Below are 16188 nucleotides of genomic sequence, written 5' to 3'. Positions count from 1 at the left end.
TTTTGTTTCTAAAATGATTTCCTTATATATTTTGCTTTAAAACCACAACAAACAGCCTCTGTTGTTTTACAAAACCTTTTATTTAAAAAAAAAAGAAAAAACACGAACATTATTTTTTTATAATACAGCTCATTTCTTTGTACATGGCGTGAATATTTACAGTTTAAAAAACCCAAAGACAAACAAAATATATATATTTATATACTGATAAACACATGTAACACTACAAGTGTATCTCAAAGGCATATACCAACCATCTTTGAGGTACATTTGAAACTTCAGGCACTGATCTACAGGAGACATACACGTCTCCAGACTCAATCAAGACTTCGTAATGCCTGGGATCAGACGATAATGTGTCATCCTAAACTCTACATTTCTGGTACATGTAAACAGAAAATTTTTTAGCTGATTGTGAAACACTAATATAATAAAGCTATACAAAAATATGCGTCGTTAAAATGGGTTTAAAAACAATAGTGGTTTTAAACGATTTCTACTCTATTCTGTCGTGTAGACAAGCCTCTGCTCTTCGATTATCTGAACACAATTACAATGAAAAAAAAAACCTGAAGGGCTTAAATATTCATACCATTAAATATCAGAAAGGTATGATAGGAGCCCAAGATAATCAACAAGTTTGATTGAGAAACAGTAAACTAGTAATCCACTACATTAAAACATCTCTACAATAAACACAAAAAAGAAAAAAAAAGTATGACATGAGCTCAACAGCCATGCTGCCAAGAACAAGTTTCAATGGAAACTAAAAAGATCTAATCAAATAATAATAATAATAATAATCTGGTCAAAAATAGTGACACTTTTTCTCAAGTATCTACACCTTCAGATATGAAACAAAGGCTCTTTAGGTTTTCAGTCTTCAGGCCAGTTTAGGTTGACCTGTGAGCTGGTTATTACAGTAAGTTAGCACAGTAACCATAGTTTCTGCTCAAATATTACAGTTAAAAATGAAAGATTATTATTGGGTATTTCCTTCAAACAATAGATGCAGCTTTCAGAATCATATCACCAGTTGGTAAAGATAACTTTAGATACGCCACTGTTGTGCTTTAGGTCTCTTCTGCTCATCAAGGCTACATTTATTTGATCAAAAACAGCTAAATAGCTCTACATAACCCTTTTCTATCTGAATATATTTTAAAATCCAGCCTTTTAATATTTCAATACATTGTAAGTTTATTATAATTTTAGTATATTCAAATTAATTATTATTAAAAAAAATCAAGATTCTTTGACATCGATCCTTTCTGATATTATCCAATATAATATTACATGTCTTTACTGTCAATTTTCAATTTAAGGCATACTTCCAGAATAACAGTATTTAAATAATAATAATAATAATACATTTAAACAATACATTTTTGAACAGTAGTGTAAGTAGTTTTGGCAGAAACAATAGTTACTAAGGCAACCTTCCATAAATGTCATCTGGAAACACTGTTATACAGTATGCTGAAATACAATCGTCAAGTTTAAGGAAGTTGGATGGGTAAACTACTATACATGTCTATATAAAAACAGTTTTCCCCCAAAATAATTTAATATTTTGTAAAGCGGAACACTTTCTGGCGCAAATTGTATAATCCATTCAAAACGCTCTCTCTCTCTCTCTCACACACACACACACACACACACACACACACACTGTACAATACATCAAATACATCATTTGATACCACATTGGCCAATAACATGCTTTGGAAATTGAAACCATTTTTCTATCCATTCAACTCTCAAAGACATGAAAGTTTTTACAAAGTCAGTTTTTTTCCAGTTTCAGTTCTTCAATTATTCTGTCTTACAGTAGTGACTAATGACCACAACAAATACTGTCTGGTTTTGCCATTTTCAAATTCTGAACACTAGGGGTCCCTGTTGAACTCCGCAAAGTCGCGCTGGGAAACCATTTTGGACCCAAAGGCTTTAGCGAACAAACAATGTGCATGGAACTCGATCCTGAAAATAAAATACCCTGTACACGGTCAGCTCACTGTCTGCCGAACAATACGGCCATTACAGTACTAGCCAGGACTTTTAAACCAGCATTTACAGTACTGGAGGGCCAAGGCTGCATGACAATCTCTAACGGAAAACTCTTGGGGTTCATTTCAAGAGGATGAGGAATCCTTTAGCAATTGAGATGTTTGGGGCGGTTTCTACAATAAATGAGCCGTGATATTTACTATAAATCTGCAGACTTCAAATGAAAATACGTAGGGCAGCATAAACCCATCGTTCTCTCCCTATCAAGGAGAAATGCCCTCCACTTCACTCTCCTCGACGCCTATATATATGGGGCTTTTGTTCTGAAGGGCTGGCTCATATTTTCGGAGGGAGCTGTTCATGCCCTCGGTGCTGTTCCGGATGCCGTAGCCAAAGTAGATTGCAAAACCTGGGAACGGACATGAGAAGAGAAGTGGGTGGTTTGGAAGGAAGGAAACAAATAGGATGCTTTCGCAGACAGGAGCTAAATGAAGAGATGTGCTCACCGATAGCCATCCACACGGTGAAGCGGCACCAGGTGGCCACGTCCAGCTGCATCATGAGATAGATGTTGACAAAGACACTGAAGAGGGGCAGCCAGGGCAACAGAGGCACCTGCACACAGGACGTTTAATATATGAGCAAATCTGAAAATACTTTGTAAATGGATACAGAGGAAAAACTGAGCAGCGTATACTAAAGCACTTCATAGGTCGGTCAAAACAGAACAAAACTCCTGCAGAAATTTGTGCCTTGTTGCTAGGAGACACATGGCAAATGAAAACTAGACGTGGTAAAATCAACTCAAAATATCAAACATGTTTGTGGATAGAATCATATTCTGAAGGGCATATGAAACCCCTTTTCTTTTTTCCCCAAGTTCCATTTTTTTTATTTATATTTTTCACATTTTAGTATTTCTGGATTCCATTTTAATGGTTAAATAAAATTTTGGTATTAAAAAAATGCATGTCTAATTAACTAATGAAAATTTTACAAATCTATTTGGAATTTATTGCAAGTTTAAGAAAAAATGAATTATTAGGGCCCTATGAAATATCCGCCCCCCCCCCCCTCCCAAAAAAATCCCTGTTTTCAGTTTTAAATTTAATGATTTAATGTCTAATCAGTTGAATTTGTCAAACTTTACCAATTTAATAATTTATCTTTCTTTTATTTAACAGTAATAGGACCGTTAAAAAATGCTTTATTTTTTTTCCAGACTTTCTGTGGTTTGTTTTATTTTTTCTTGATTATGTTTTACAAATAAAAATGTATTGTCTGTGGTTATCAAATAAAGGCATAAATCATTTACAAATTAATTCATCTTTTAAAAAGACATAGGTTTATTGTTAATTAAAAAAATAGAAGAAAAATTCATTTGTTATATTATAATGACTTATTGCACACATCTATTGCTACACAGAAGAAAGGGATTTATACAGGTATGGAATGACATAAGGAAGAGTAAATTCTGACAGAACTTTCATTTATCGGTGATCTGTCCCGATCTGTCTTAGAGTATTTATGTTGTAATAACATGTTTTCTTTTACATCACTTCGGTGCTTGCGGTTTAGCCCAAGGCAAAGATTTATAACATAATGAACGGCCAGATCAATAATGAGGACATCTGGTACCTTGAAGGTGAGAGCTTCCTTGCTCTCAGGCTGCCTACAGATCACGATGACACACAGCATGCACAGCAGGACCAGAATGACACACGCCATCACCCACACCATCTCAAGATTCACGATGTCTTCCAGACGCACGGCCAAAACCACACACAGCGCGGTGATCAACACAGCTACAAAGACAAGAGAACATTGGAATCAGTCCATAATCAACAGATTCAGGATCAGCCGAAATCCAGCCAACTATATTACTGAATCATGATGAAATAAGAATGTACATACAAACACTACACCAGCATTTATGTTCGGGTATTTTTTTTTTTTTTTTAAAGAAGGCTCTTGTAGAGTAAAACAGCAATACTGTGAAATATTATAAACATTTTAAATAACCGTTTTCTATTTTAATACATTTCAAAGGTGAATTTTTTGCATAAATGTTTTCAATTGGTGCTCAATAAAACTTGATATTTATTGCTTAATATATTTTTTAACACACTTAGTTCTGGATTCTTCTATAACTACAAGTCTTTCAAGAAAAATATCTTACTGACCTCACACTTTTGAACAGTAGTGTATATTATTAGCACAAAGACCACCCCAGGGTTGCACAATACTTCTAACTCTCATTTCAAGTTAATATTTACAAACACTGAAGGCCACTTTTTTGAGCAATGTTGCTTGGGTATTTTCCAAATGAGAATGGGCAACAATTTCTATCTGGATACTTTAGATCAGTCGTGGGCCCAGCAACATTGCTCAAAAAGTAGCTCCGTGTATCATCACCTTCAGAATTTAATAACACTCAAGTAATTCTCAAAAGCAATATCCAGTTTTATACTGTACATTATAATGTTGTGATGCCTCAATCCACTTGTAGCATATAAAACCAGTCATTTTAAGATTTTTGTTGTTATTTTATATTGGATCAGCCGTCCCTTTAATAGCTTATCATTCATCAAGCAGTGACAATGAAGCAAATCTTCACTCACAGATAACAGCGGTTGTGACGTAGACGATCGTTCCTGACATTTCAGTCGGCGAGTCCTTGGAAGGAACCAGGAGGAGTTTCAGGGAGAATTTCTCTTTGCGGGGATTGTTATCCAGGTCTATGCCATATTCATCTCCACTATCTCCACATACAGCCACCTTCTCCCCACCGACCAGTTCCACCAGTTTCTCAGTCTGACTGGAGGAGCTCAGCGTGCCTGGCTGATATCTAGAGACAGAACATCCACTGAGTCAAACCATGTACCGTATTTTCTGGACTATAAGTCGCACTTTTTTTCATTGTTTGGCTGGTCCTGCGACTTATAGTCAGGTGCGACTTCTTTATCAAAATTATTTGAGATGAACCAAGAGAAATGAACTAAGACTAATGAACCAAGAGAAAACATTGTCATCTACAGCCGCCAGAGGGCGCTCTATGCTGCTCAGTGCTCCTGTAGTCTACACTGAAAACATAGAGCGCCCTCTGGCGGCTCTAGACGGTAATGTTTTCTCTTGGTTCTAAATAAATGCGATTTATAGTCCAGAGCGACTTATATATGTTTTTTTCCTCATCATGACGTATTTTTGGACTGATGCGACTTACACTCAGATGCGACTTATAGTCCGAAAAATATGGTACATCAATGAGATAAACATACAGTGTTCTTAATCATTTTAGTGTCAGTAAGACATTTTTTATATTTTATTCAGCAAGAATGACTAAAATTGTTCAGTTTATTATTTCAAATTAATGATTTCTATTAAATGCTATTGTTTTACATTTTTTAATCATCATCATCATAAAAAAAAAAAAAAAACGAAACAAAAAAAAATTTAAGGTTTTCAAAATTTATTATAATAAGAAATGTTTCTGAAGCACCAATAAACTTCATTTTCAAATATATTCAGATACAAAACAGTTGTTTAAAATAATAATATACTGTAATAAAATGTTAACAGTAATACCACTTTAGTGTTTTTTGTGATCAAATAAATGCAGTCTTGGTGAGAGAGAGACTTCTTGTAGACTCCAAACCTGTGACCAGTATTGTATACAAAAAATTGGCCAAACATAAAGATAATTTAACTTGGTCGTGTAATATTAAATTATGAATTATGAACACTAAATTAAGAAAACGTACAATGTAGCCTCTCTAAACAATTTAGGCAGTTGATAGTAGCAGTGTTGGATTTAACCTACCTGAGGATGAGAACACACACGGCCACCAGAGAGTATGCAAGCAAAGTCCCAATGGACATGAGATCAACCAAAGCAGCCAAATCAAACAGAAACGCCATGAGAGCTAAAACAAAACAAACAAAAAGACAAAACAAACCAGTTTGAAAATCCAACCCATATCAAATCTTACATAACATCACCACCTTTAAAAAGGTTAAACACCAGACACAATGTGATAAAGCTATCGCTGCCGTGTAAAAATACATTTTTATCAGTAGCAGTCACCAAAACAAACATTATGTTTCCATTTCTGCAGCATTGCACTGGGAAGCTCCGCCCACAGGGACATCTCATTGGTCCAAAATCCACATAACTGTATATTAAACAGATTGGCTGCTGATTTCCCACTTCATTTGGAACAATAATGTGAACAAAAAAGCAAAAAAAAGTCTCGCACCTGCCACTATTCCAGACACAATAGTCGCCAGCAGCGGCGTTTTGGTTCTCTTGTTCATCCTGGAGAGGGACCGGAAGAGCAACCCGTCCTCTGCCATAGCGTAGATCACTCGAGGCATAGGGAACATGGAGCCCAACAAACTATGATAAAATAAAATAAAGTTTAAGATAAACGGTAAATGTTGAACGGAAACATTACAGGGAAAACAGTTCTCCAGTTACCTTGTCGAAAGGGCACAGAGTGAACCGACGGCTACAATATAACGTGCCGGTGCCCAGCCCACGTAACTGAAGGCCTCGGGCAGGGGACTCTGGGTGTTGAGTTTGTAGTAGGGCATCATGAGCGTAAGAGCAGCTGACACACCAAAGTAAGCAAAGAAGCAAATGAGCAGAGAGGCCACAATGCCCACAGGGATGGAGCGCATCGGGTTCTTGGCTTCCTCACCTACAGGAAAAAATAAGGTTAAAAGTGAACCACATACATTTATGACTCACCCTGCAGATGGTTTCAGAAAATACTCAGCAATCAGTATTCGTGCTGTATAATTATGACATTTAAAAGACGTACTTGTTGTAGCAATGCAATCAAAGCCCACAAAGGCGTAGAAACAGGTGGCTGCGCCGGATAAGATGCCGCCGAAGCCGAACGGTGCGAAACCTCCACTTCCAAATGTGCTTTCCACCCGTCTGTGAGAACAAATGGATCTGTCAAGTCTCTTGGAATGCATTTTGTGCACGAAATCACATTATGCACTCCACAACTATACGAAATCTTCATATGCACCACTTCATATGCAGCTTGTGGCTGAAACAACTTACTCTGGTTCGGTGATATTTGTATCATTGACGAAGTCCTCATATGTGAGGTTCCAGTTGGCTGTGTTGCCTTTGACAAAGCCAGAGATGATGACAAAGCCCAGCACTATCAGGTTGATCCCCGTGAAGATCTTGTTTACCAGAGCAGACTCACTTACACCAAAAGCAAGCAGTCCTGAGGAGGAAAATGCAATCGGATTTTTAATATTGGTGGATCTCTAAAAGTAATTTTTCATAAAAAGGTTTTAAATGTGCTGTATGTAAGTTTTTGACTCGAGCATAAAAATTCCATAATATGTTAAGAAACATGCTAAGTTAACATTAGTTATTCTGCTTTGCAAATGTGCGTTCCGGGCCGGAATGTCTGCCTCTGTTTAGGTTTGTGAGAGCATCCCACTGCCAGTTTACCCAATTGTATTTCGGCATCCGGGTTGCCAGTTGGCGGAAAACACAGCGTATTTAATTTAATTAATTATCAAGGGCGCTCGTTCCTATTGTTGTTGTCAATCTGGCAACCTGCATGTGCATCAAGTCTGAGGAGGAGGGACCTCTCCAATATTTTGAATTTGGACTGCAATACCTAGTTCAACCACTCGGTGTCAAACCTACAAACAGCACCTTTAACATTTTTGTGTTTACGAAGTGGTTGTTCTATTTATCTCTACAACCGACATTTTTTGTCTTAAATCTGTAAATCTTTAAATACCATTATTAAACCATGATTCCTAGTTTCAGATATCTCACCAGTGAGTAGCAGGATGAGAATGAGGGCAAACAGGTCCGGATATTCCGCAAGAACTTTCCCGGGAACCTTCATGGACATGGACGCCCTGAAGAAGGTCGAGATCTTCTGTTCGACCAAGTTGTCAAACGTAGAGCTCCACGCTCGCCCCACACTAGCCGTACCTATAAACAAGAACCAGCTTTTATATTGCAGTTATAGTAGCAACTGATTCCTCCAAAATGATCATCAACTACTACTGGACACACGTACCTATAACATAAGAGAGGATGAGGTTCCAACCAGTGATGAAGGCCCAGATTTCTCCAACCGTCACATAGCTGTACAAGTATGCAGATCCAGTTTTAGGGACTCGTGCGCCGAACTCTGCATAGCACAGTCCGGCCAGCATGGAGGAAAGTGCGGCCACAAGGAAGCATAAGACGATAGCCGGACCTGCCTTCTCTCTCGCAACCTCCCCAGCCAACACATAGACTCCAGCGCCAAGTGTGGAGCCCACGCCGAGGGCCACCAGATCTAGAGTGGACAGACATCGGGCGAACCGTGTTTCCTCCCCGGAGCAGTCCAGTACACGACGGCGCAGCAGCGCCTGTCCCAAAGAGGCCATTTTGTCCACCATGATTAATGCAGAATGAGGTGACAGAGATGGTGAGGTTCTTGGACGTGCTTGTTTTTTGGAGCTGTCAGTTAATTATGCGCCTAGAAGAGCACAAAGAAGAGAAAGGAGGAATTAGACATGTGTGACAGTCGGTTGCCAGAGGCAGTACGCCAAGGATTGGACTGGTTTAGTCAGGAGATATCTTCTTTTTTTTCTGCTGAACTTAGTGTTTATCACACCTCAGTGTCAAATCTCAGTGAATGCGTCATTTTGTGGTTCTCAGAATTCTTTACTGCAGAAGGAATTGCAAAGAATTCCCAGAATACAAGTCCCAAATCTTCAGATTTCTGTCCTCTAATTAAATAGTCGGTTAGGGCCGGATATAGAAATGGAATCAATTACACACTGATCCAGTAAAGCACTATTCCCAGAGGAAAAGTCATGCAACAAACTTCATAACATGAATGTGGAACCTAAGTTTTGTCTTGTTCACAACCAAGACCATATCTGATTTGTTTAACAAAACTGAAAAATAACATACTATACGGTTCAAAAAATTTGGGGTCGCTCCTTCTTGAGAACACAATTGAAGATATTTTGGATGAAAGCTGAGAGGCTTGTGACTGTCCCATAGACTGCCAAGTAAATTACACTGTCCAGGTCCAGAACAGTATGAAAGACATCATCAGAATTGTCCATCTGCCATCAGTGGTTCAACGTAACATTATGAAGTGACGAGAATACCTTTTTGTATACGAAGAAAACAAAAATGAAGTGGCTGACACAAAAGAGTGTAAACTGCTTGCGTTCAGCGGATGTTCTCCAAAATGGCGCTACGGTGATGTGGAGAGAAACAGGGGAGACTAATTGTTGAAAAATACGTTTTCTTCATGTACAAAAAAGTATTCTTGTCCCTACATTATGTTACGGTTGAACAGATGGACCATTCTGACAATGCTTTTCATACTTTTCTGAACCTGGACAGTGTAATTTACTTGGCAGTCTATAGGACAGTCACAAGCCTCTCAGTTTTCATCCAAAATATCTTCAATTGTGTTCTGAAGAAGAACCGACCCCAAATTGTTAACACTTTACAGTCCTGTTCCTCATGTACATACTATGTACTTATTATAGTAATTACAATAACTATGTAATAACTAGGTACTAACCCTGAGCCTACCCCTAAACCTAACCCTCCCCATGTAGTTACCTTGTATTACCAGAACTTTCTTAGATAAATACACTGTAAGTACACTATAAGTTCATGTTAATACACGTACTGTAAAATAAAGTGCAACCCCCAAATTTTTTGAACAGTATAGTATGTTATTTTTCACTTTTGTTAATCAAATCAGATATGGTCTTGGTTGCCAAAATATTTTAAATTCTGTTCCAAAGACGAACTAAGCTTTTACGGGTTTGGAACGACATGAGAGTCCATGAGGGTGGAGTAACGCATAAAACTGAACGCAAAAAAATTTGTCATTTTAAATTGGAATCCAAAGATTGAAGAAGTTGGTCAAATTCACTGTGACAACATACGATAAACTATTAAAATGTAATTTTAAATGCTTTAGTCTGAAATCATAAAAGTCTGGGGGGAAAAAAAACTTCAAAATATTCATTTACACCTTTTCGAGTCAACTTCAGCTTGACCTTGACTACACAAAAACTTCTTGTAGCTCAATTATAATTGCGTATGATAACATACTGACTGTTGCGCTTTTACAACAAGCTCCACATTGTTCTGTGTGAACCCTTCAGTATCTAATTGACCTGCTTGACTCCTTATCAGAGCTCTCTGATTCCAAAGCACCCCTGCTAGCTCATTAGGTTACATGGTCATGTTTATGTTTGAGCAAGCAGTAGTACATTGATGTTGATGTTTCACGCAGTCCTTAACCAGGTCATCATTCTTACTGGTGACGTTCACAGCGATGCCAAACAGAAAGGATTTGGAAACACATGCATATGAGGACACCACTGAAACTTGAGTTGCAGCAACAGCTATTAAAACACACAAACACTGACACAATGACGGTGAAGCACTCCGTCAATTCTATCGCCTACATTTAGCATAAACTGCCGTGATGATTCAACGTCTTGTCCCATGCCGGAGATCAATTATTTACCACTTATGAATAAAACTTGTCACAAAAACAACAAAACTAGAACAATGAAATAGCTAAAAATGGCTTCATGAAAGTTGTGGAAATGCTCGCAAAGAACCCCATGTCCCAGATCAAAGTGAGGTTTGACAAAGAGGATAGAGGAGGGGGGGACAAAAACATCCCTGTAATTCACCGTACAATGGAGGGGCTGAAATAGACTCTTTTTATCTGTAAGGTGGTTTGTTTCACTTGGCAAAGGAACTGGCAAAATTCTTAGCGGTTTGAATCGCGGCAAGAGCTCAGAGCTTTAAGCCACTGTTGTGGTCTTACACAATGCATACAATAGCTGCTTTCTTTCACTACTCTGTGCTTTTTAATTAGTGAAATGAATACACATATACAACATTTTAAATGTGGAACTGGTATATCTAGCGGTTGAGAAAGTCCGGAATTACGTCGTCCTTTGTACCAGGTTGAAGCCTTGACCTATTGTGGAGTTTACAGAGTGCACCCATATCAATTGCCTTGAAAATGTTTCCTACCATGAGTTTCTTTTTGTGGCATACAGTACACACATCTATGATAGGCTAATGTGAGAGCAGTAGCACTAATCTTTTTCTTGTGGTCTCCACGCGGATGGCTGGGTGACACGTAGGCGAAATTAAATCTGGAAGGCTTTTGATCTAGCCATGAGAAATTCATGAATGCCATGACGTCTGTTATCCCGTGGAAACTGGCACACCGACGAAACCTACACATTTTATTGTAACTCCACACTTGACTTGGGTGAAGGCAGTATAATATTTAAAATATATATTTTTAAAATCTAGTTTAAAACACACATTTGGCAAGTTTTTGTATTCGTGGTGACTTTCGCATAGTTTTGCAAAACCTTTATACCATTTTCAAGAAACACTGAAACATAATGTCATGTGGTGTAACCATCAACATATTTGCATTACCACTGTTGTTTTAGTATTATTTATATACGATTATGGTGTTTATCAATATTTAATTAGCTTGTATTTTGATACTTTATGGTTTTCTTTATTATTTTTTATTTTAAATGTGAAATTAAAATCTTTAAATATATAAAAACATAGATGTATTTTCATAAATCTTTCATTTATAAATACTATTATGTTGCACCTTATGACTATGATTTCAAATTTTAATAAGACATTGTTAAAAATGTATTTAAAAAAAAAAATACATTTGTGTGTTTTAATTATATTTAAATTGTGCATTTAAAAAAAAATTTGTTAAGATAAAAAAAGTTTATTGTCACTGACCCACTTATTAAGTTTGAACACTATGTGCAGGATAGTAGCAACAATGTTGACCACTGAATGCACAGGCTTAGACATGTATAAAAACACTGAAGTACACACACATGGGCTGCAGTATCAATACTCTTATAGCACTCATCATGTCTATTAAAGGTCCGAGTAACCCATACATGAGTGTGAGATGTTAGTGTTTTGAAGTGACTCACTGGGCTTTTCTCAAAATAAATACCTCAATGGATTCTAAGACGCTTACATAAAGACCGGCCAAATGCTTAACCTTCTTAATGGGAGAGCGAGGACTCCATTCGTTTAGGAGTTGTTTTTGATTTAGTTTGCTTTTCTGCCGAACAGATTTAATACCATTTCAACTCAGTAAATGTGTTCGTCAAACATCTAAAATAAAAAAATAAAAACACCACAAACCCCCTATTCAAAGTTTAATAAGTACAATTCACCTGAAACTATGAAATCGGTTGATTGCATAATGTAATAAACCATTTAAGACATGAAGGGTTTTACGTTTGACCCCTTGAGAGACATTAAAGGCCAATTCAGTCTTATTAAAGTTACTCCTGATGACAGAACCTGCCAGGAACAATCATTCCCAATTCCAATATCTCTGGAACCAAACAATATAGGGGCGAAGATGAAGATGCCAAAAGTAAAGTTTGTTAATTCCCAATATCTAAAAGGGCATTAAGATATCTTTAATACCTCTTGAGTTACAGGCATGCAAACTTTAGAGAAAAAAGATTGCAAAAGTCAACAGATTTTATTAACAGACCTACCGATCTCAGGTGAAAACTGCCATTTTGACCTCCATTACTGGATTACTCAGTAAATATTCATCCATGACATTTAATATGCTTTCTTTCATCACTATACACGTTTATTATTCTTCTGGAAAAAAATATTAGCAAAATCTAAAATTTGAGCCGGGGATGTCAGGTCAGGTTGACAGGGAATAACCCGACAAGAAATGGCATAGAAGGAGATACTACGAAACTGTTTAGGGATCCACAGGTTCCACTGGCCACGAGTGCCATATTACAAGCAGAAACCAGCAAGAGAGCTGCATTCTTCAAGAGCTCAACTGTTCATGGTTATGAAACGGACTCATAGGCCTCAGGGTGGCACATACTGCTGTGAATGAACCTGGCAACCTCTCAGTTTGCTGGCTTAATGCCATCACACAGCCCCCTTAACAGGGCTCCACAGATTGCGCAAAATACCAGCCAGAGATCCCTCAAACTGAACCAACTTGAGGGTTTCGCTGTAATAAATCCACCAGAATTGGTTTGTATTATGGATGTAATCGATAAATGATGATTGTAAATTTGTTCAACCAATGCAATTGCTTAACAAGTAAAGAGAGCTAAATGAAAAAGCCATTACTACTGTTCTCCCCTTAATCTGAGATTGGAAAATATAAAAAGGTTGAGATTAAAAATCTGTTTAACCAATGTTTTAACCACTTAACTGTTGGTCATTCTTTAATATTAGGACTACTGATGGTGGTTGGTTCTTTACGTAGGAGACAATAGGGTTCACAGGAAAAGTATCCTATCCTATAGCAATAAAGCTCGGATTAATTTTATTCAATAATTATGTACTGATATTATGTTATAGTTAGTTTATTACAAATAATGTGTTTGCATACTACTCTTTCATTAATTCTGAAGTGGCTAATATGTAATGTTATTATGATTATATAAATGATTTTATACCTAATATGCTTAATGTGTTTTCTGTTAATAATCAGTTCTTAAAGTAGTTATCAAAAACACTGAAACTCCACAGTGTTGGTGAATACGACTGGCCTGATGCAAATTAGACGCGAAAGAAACCGACAAGCATGTTCCAAAACACAACAAATTATCTGAAGATGGATTCTTTTTTTCAGCAGGGGTAAAATATATGGCACCGAATGAATAAGGAATCCCTCTGACGTAATATTTAAACGGGTGTTACAGGGATAGCTGTGAGATCCGGTCTAAACTGGCACCAATCAGTTCTGGTCTGATGCAACTGTTACAACAGACACAACTTCCGGTACAGAATGCCCAAAACGTGTCCGATGAGCGGGAACCTGCGGTAATGAATGAAACGCGCCTAGAACTAAAACCGCCACGTTGTGTAAATATCTAAAATATAAGATAAAGCAAATCGAATGGACAAAAACGAGCCATATGAGAAATTTAAAGAGACACTTGAACTGTGACGTTATTTAATTAACAGTGTTCGTTCTCCCTGGCTCGCAAGAACACGCATATGATTTATTTCACTGATAAATAATGCTCCAAAATAAAATAATAAGAGAAAAATAACCGTGAAAGAAATCATTGAGAAATATTAAAGATAGAATAAAACTCACAGGGTAGACGAATATTTTCAGCAGTAGTCTGTAAACATACTGACATTTATTTCGTTGGATGAAATCTCAATTTACTCTGTAATTCATTCATTCACAACTGATGCATGTACATTTATAGTTTCTCTCTCTCTATATAGCGCTTATTACAATACAGATTGTGTTAAAGCAGCTTTATTAGTGTGAAACATAATAAAACGTGCTGCTGAGAAAAAAGGACAATAGAAAATAGTTTGATCTGCCGACAATAGTGCACTAATCTAATGTACTTTTTTTTTTTTTTACATTATTTTATAATTGCACGGCTAATGGATGCCACAAAATATTGTTTTATGTAACATAGTTAATGTCGTGAATTTAAGTAAATTTGAGAAGATGATTACATGCACAAGCTCGATTGCATCAGTTACCATATAGTGCAATGAGGATCCGGGCTGCATCGAGGAGTTAAGATGGCCTAATATGAAACGATCTTATTTGTTATCGCAAAATTCTGTGTCTAAATAATAGTGAAAAGTTACCTCTTGGTTTCTGATGTGAAGATGCCGATACGTTGAGTCAGCTGTGTTTACCTTGTCAGCCTGTGCGCGAGTTTGAGCATCAGCTCGTGCGTCTAGTTTTTACGCAAGTATAAACAGACCGTGACATACCCATTTCTCCATCCGTCATCCAGATGTAAACCAATCAGCAGCTTTGAGGGCGTTTCCAGTCAGACCATTCCATTCCATTTTTTATTATATTATTTTTATAACATTTGAAACACAGAATGACATTAATATATTATATACCAGGGAGCAAGAAAATAATATACTTTTTAAAATATTCACAGTTTTTACAGCTTTCTTATTGGAAGAGTCAGAAATCAAATACAGATACTGTTTTAAATCTTCCAGGTTAAGGTTAAAGAAAAGCTTACATTTACAATATTTACATTTGTGGACAAAATATTCCGCGAGAAACAAAATAAGATAGAGTAAATAAAAAAACATCTGATTGTTCTCTTTCAAAAGGTATATAACCCCAAAAAACATTTTCATATTTCAAAAAAATTATACCACAAAAAATACTCCTCATATTTTAATGGAATTCCTCGGTCATTGGATCACTGACTCACCAAAATAAGATTATTTTTAACCCAATTACCAAAATAAATAGATTTATTCTTGTATAGCAAATCTCTGTTGTGCCAAATTACATAATTGTGTGGGGAAAATTTACGCTTGTAAATTAAAGACCATGATAAAAAACATTGTTTGTGAAAGTGAGATAATCTGGAAGGAATTTTGTCAGGATTATAATTACATAAAAGCAAAAAATTAGACTACCTAATTTAGAAAAAAAATTATTTGGTATAAAGTTCCATAAAGAGGTGGGATTTTTAAGTGTAGTTTTATCCAATTTATTTTAAATGTATAAATAAGTGTAGAAAATTTGATAAAATTAAGTCCACATTTTGCATAAGAATTCATAACTACAGATTTTCTAATATAGTGTTTCTTATTTTTCCATAAGAAATCAAATAAACATTGGTCAACCGTTATAGGCAGAATAGGTTAGCATAGGCTAGACGTGAAGGATGGAGAGAAATATGTCCTGTTTCAATGTGAAAAGTGACGTCAATAGCTATAGTATTTTAGTAAATGATTCATTTTCAAATCGACCACTACGCAAAACCATCTAAACAAATACAACTGGCAAACAAAAACTGTGTAAAAAGTGCAGAGATGTTGTTACTTTTAAGTTAAAGCATGGGTAAAAGATATAGTGGAAAGTAAAGCAGTTTCAACATTCAATAAAGTATTGATGAAAAGTAATTAGTCTGATAATGGAATGGAGGAAGTGGAGAACTTATCCATAACTTTAATGCAAAAACTGTCTTATAATGGACTAAAAGACTCTAGTTCAGGGGTTTTTAATCTTTAACATGCCATGGACCTCCAGACATATGAGGGACTCCATCCTAAAATTTAAAAGATATCTATATATTTTCATGTAT

At 36.5% G+C, this 16188-nt stretch overlaps 1 protein-coding gene across 1 annotated transcript; it reads right to left on the bottom strand.

Moving 5' to 3' along the window:
* Nucleotides 1–61: 61 nt before the first annotated feature.
* On the bottom strand, nucleotides 62–14870 carry LOC127941562 (cationic amino acid transporter 3-like). The gene is made up of 12 exons (XM_052536746.1): nucleotides 14714–14870; nucleotides 8076–8522; nucleotides 7826–7987; nucleotides 7085–7256; nucleotides 6834–6952; nucleotides 6488–6710; nucleotides 6267–6406; nucleotides 5831–5933; nucleotides 4632–4858; nucleotides 3649–3815; nucleotides 2517–2625; nucleotides 62–2419 (listed from the first exon to the last, which is right to left on the bottom strand). The coding sequence occupies exons 2-12, from the start codon at nucleotides 8440–8442 to the stop codon at nucleotides 2274–2276; spliced, it is 1935 nt and encodes a 644-aa protein (XP_052392706.1). The 5' UTR covers nucleotides 8443–8522; nucleotides 14714–14870; the 3' UTR covers nucleotides 62–2273.
* Between the last annotated feature and the right edge of the window lie 1318 nt (nucleotides 14871–16188).

The sequence above is a fragment of the Carassius gibelio genome, chromosome A21 (genome assembly GCF_023724105.1).
Source record: "Carassius gibelio isolate Cgi1373 ecotype wild population from Czech Republic chromosome A21, carGib1.2-hapl.c, whole genome shotgun sequence".
Lineage (NCBI taxonomy): Eukaryota > Metazoa > Chordata > Actinopteri > Cypriniformes > Cyprinidae > Carassius > Carassius gibelio.
Note: the sequence above shows the minus strand (reverse complement) of the source record. Positions and strands in the feature narration are given on the sequence as shown.

Bases quoted from the DNA above. Each gene is read 5' to 3' on its own strand.
- LOC127941562 (XM_052536746.1), bottom strand. From the start codon at position 8,442: ATGGTGGACAAAATGGCCTCTTTGGGACAGGCGCTGCTGCGCCGTCGT. The intron at 7,988-8,075 runs GTACGTGTGTCC...TCTTGTTTATAG, and splicing joins CATCCTCTCTTATGTTATAG to GTACGGCTAGTGTGGGGCGA. The intron at 2,626-3,648 runs GTACCAGATGTC...TCCTGTGTGCAG, and splicing joins AGGAAGCTCTCACCTTCAAG to GTGCCTCTGTTGCCCTGGCT.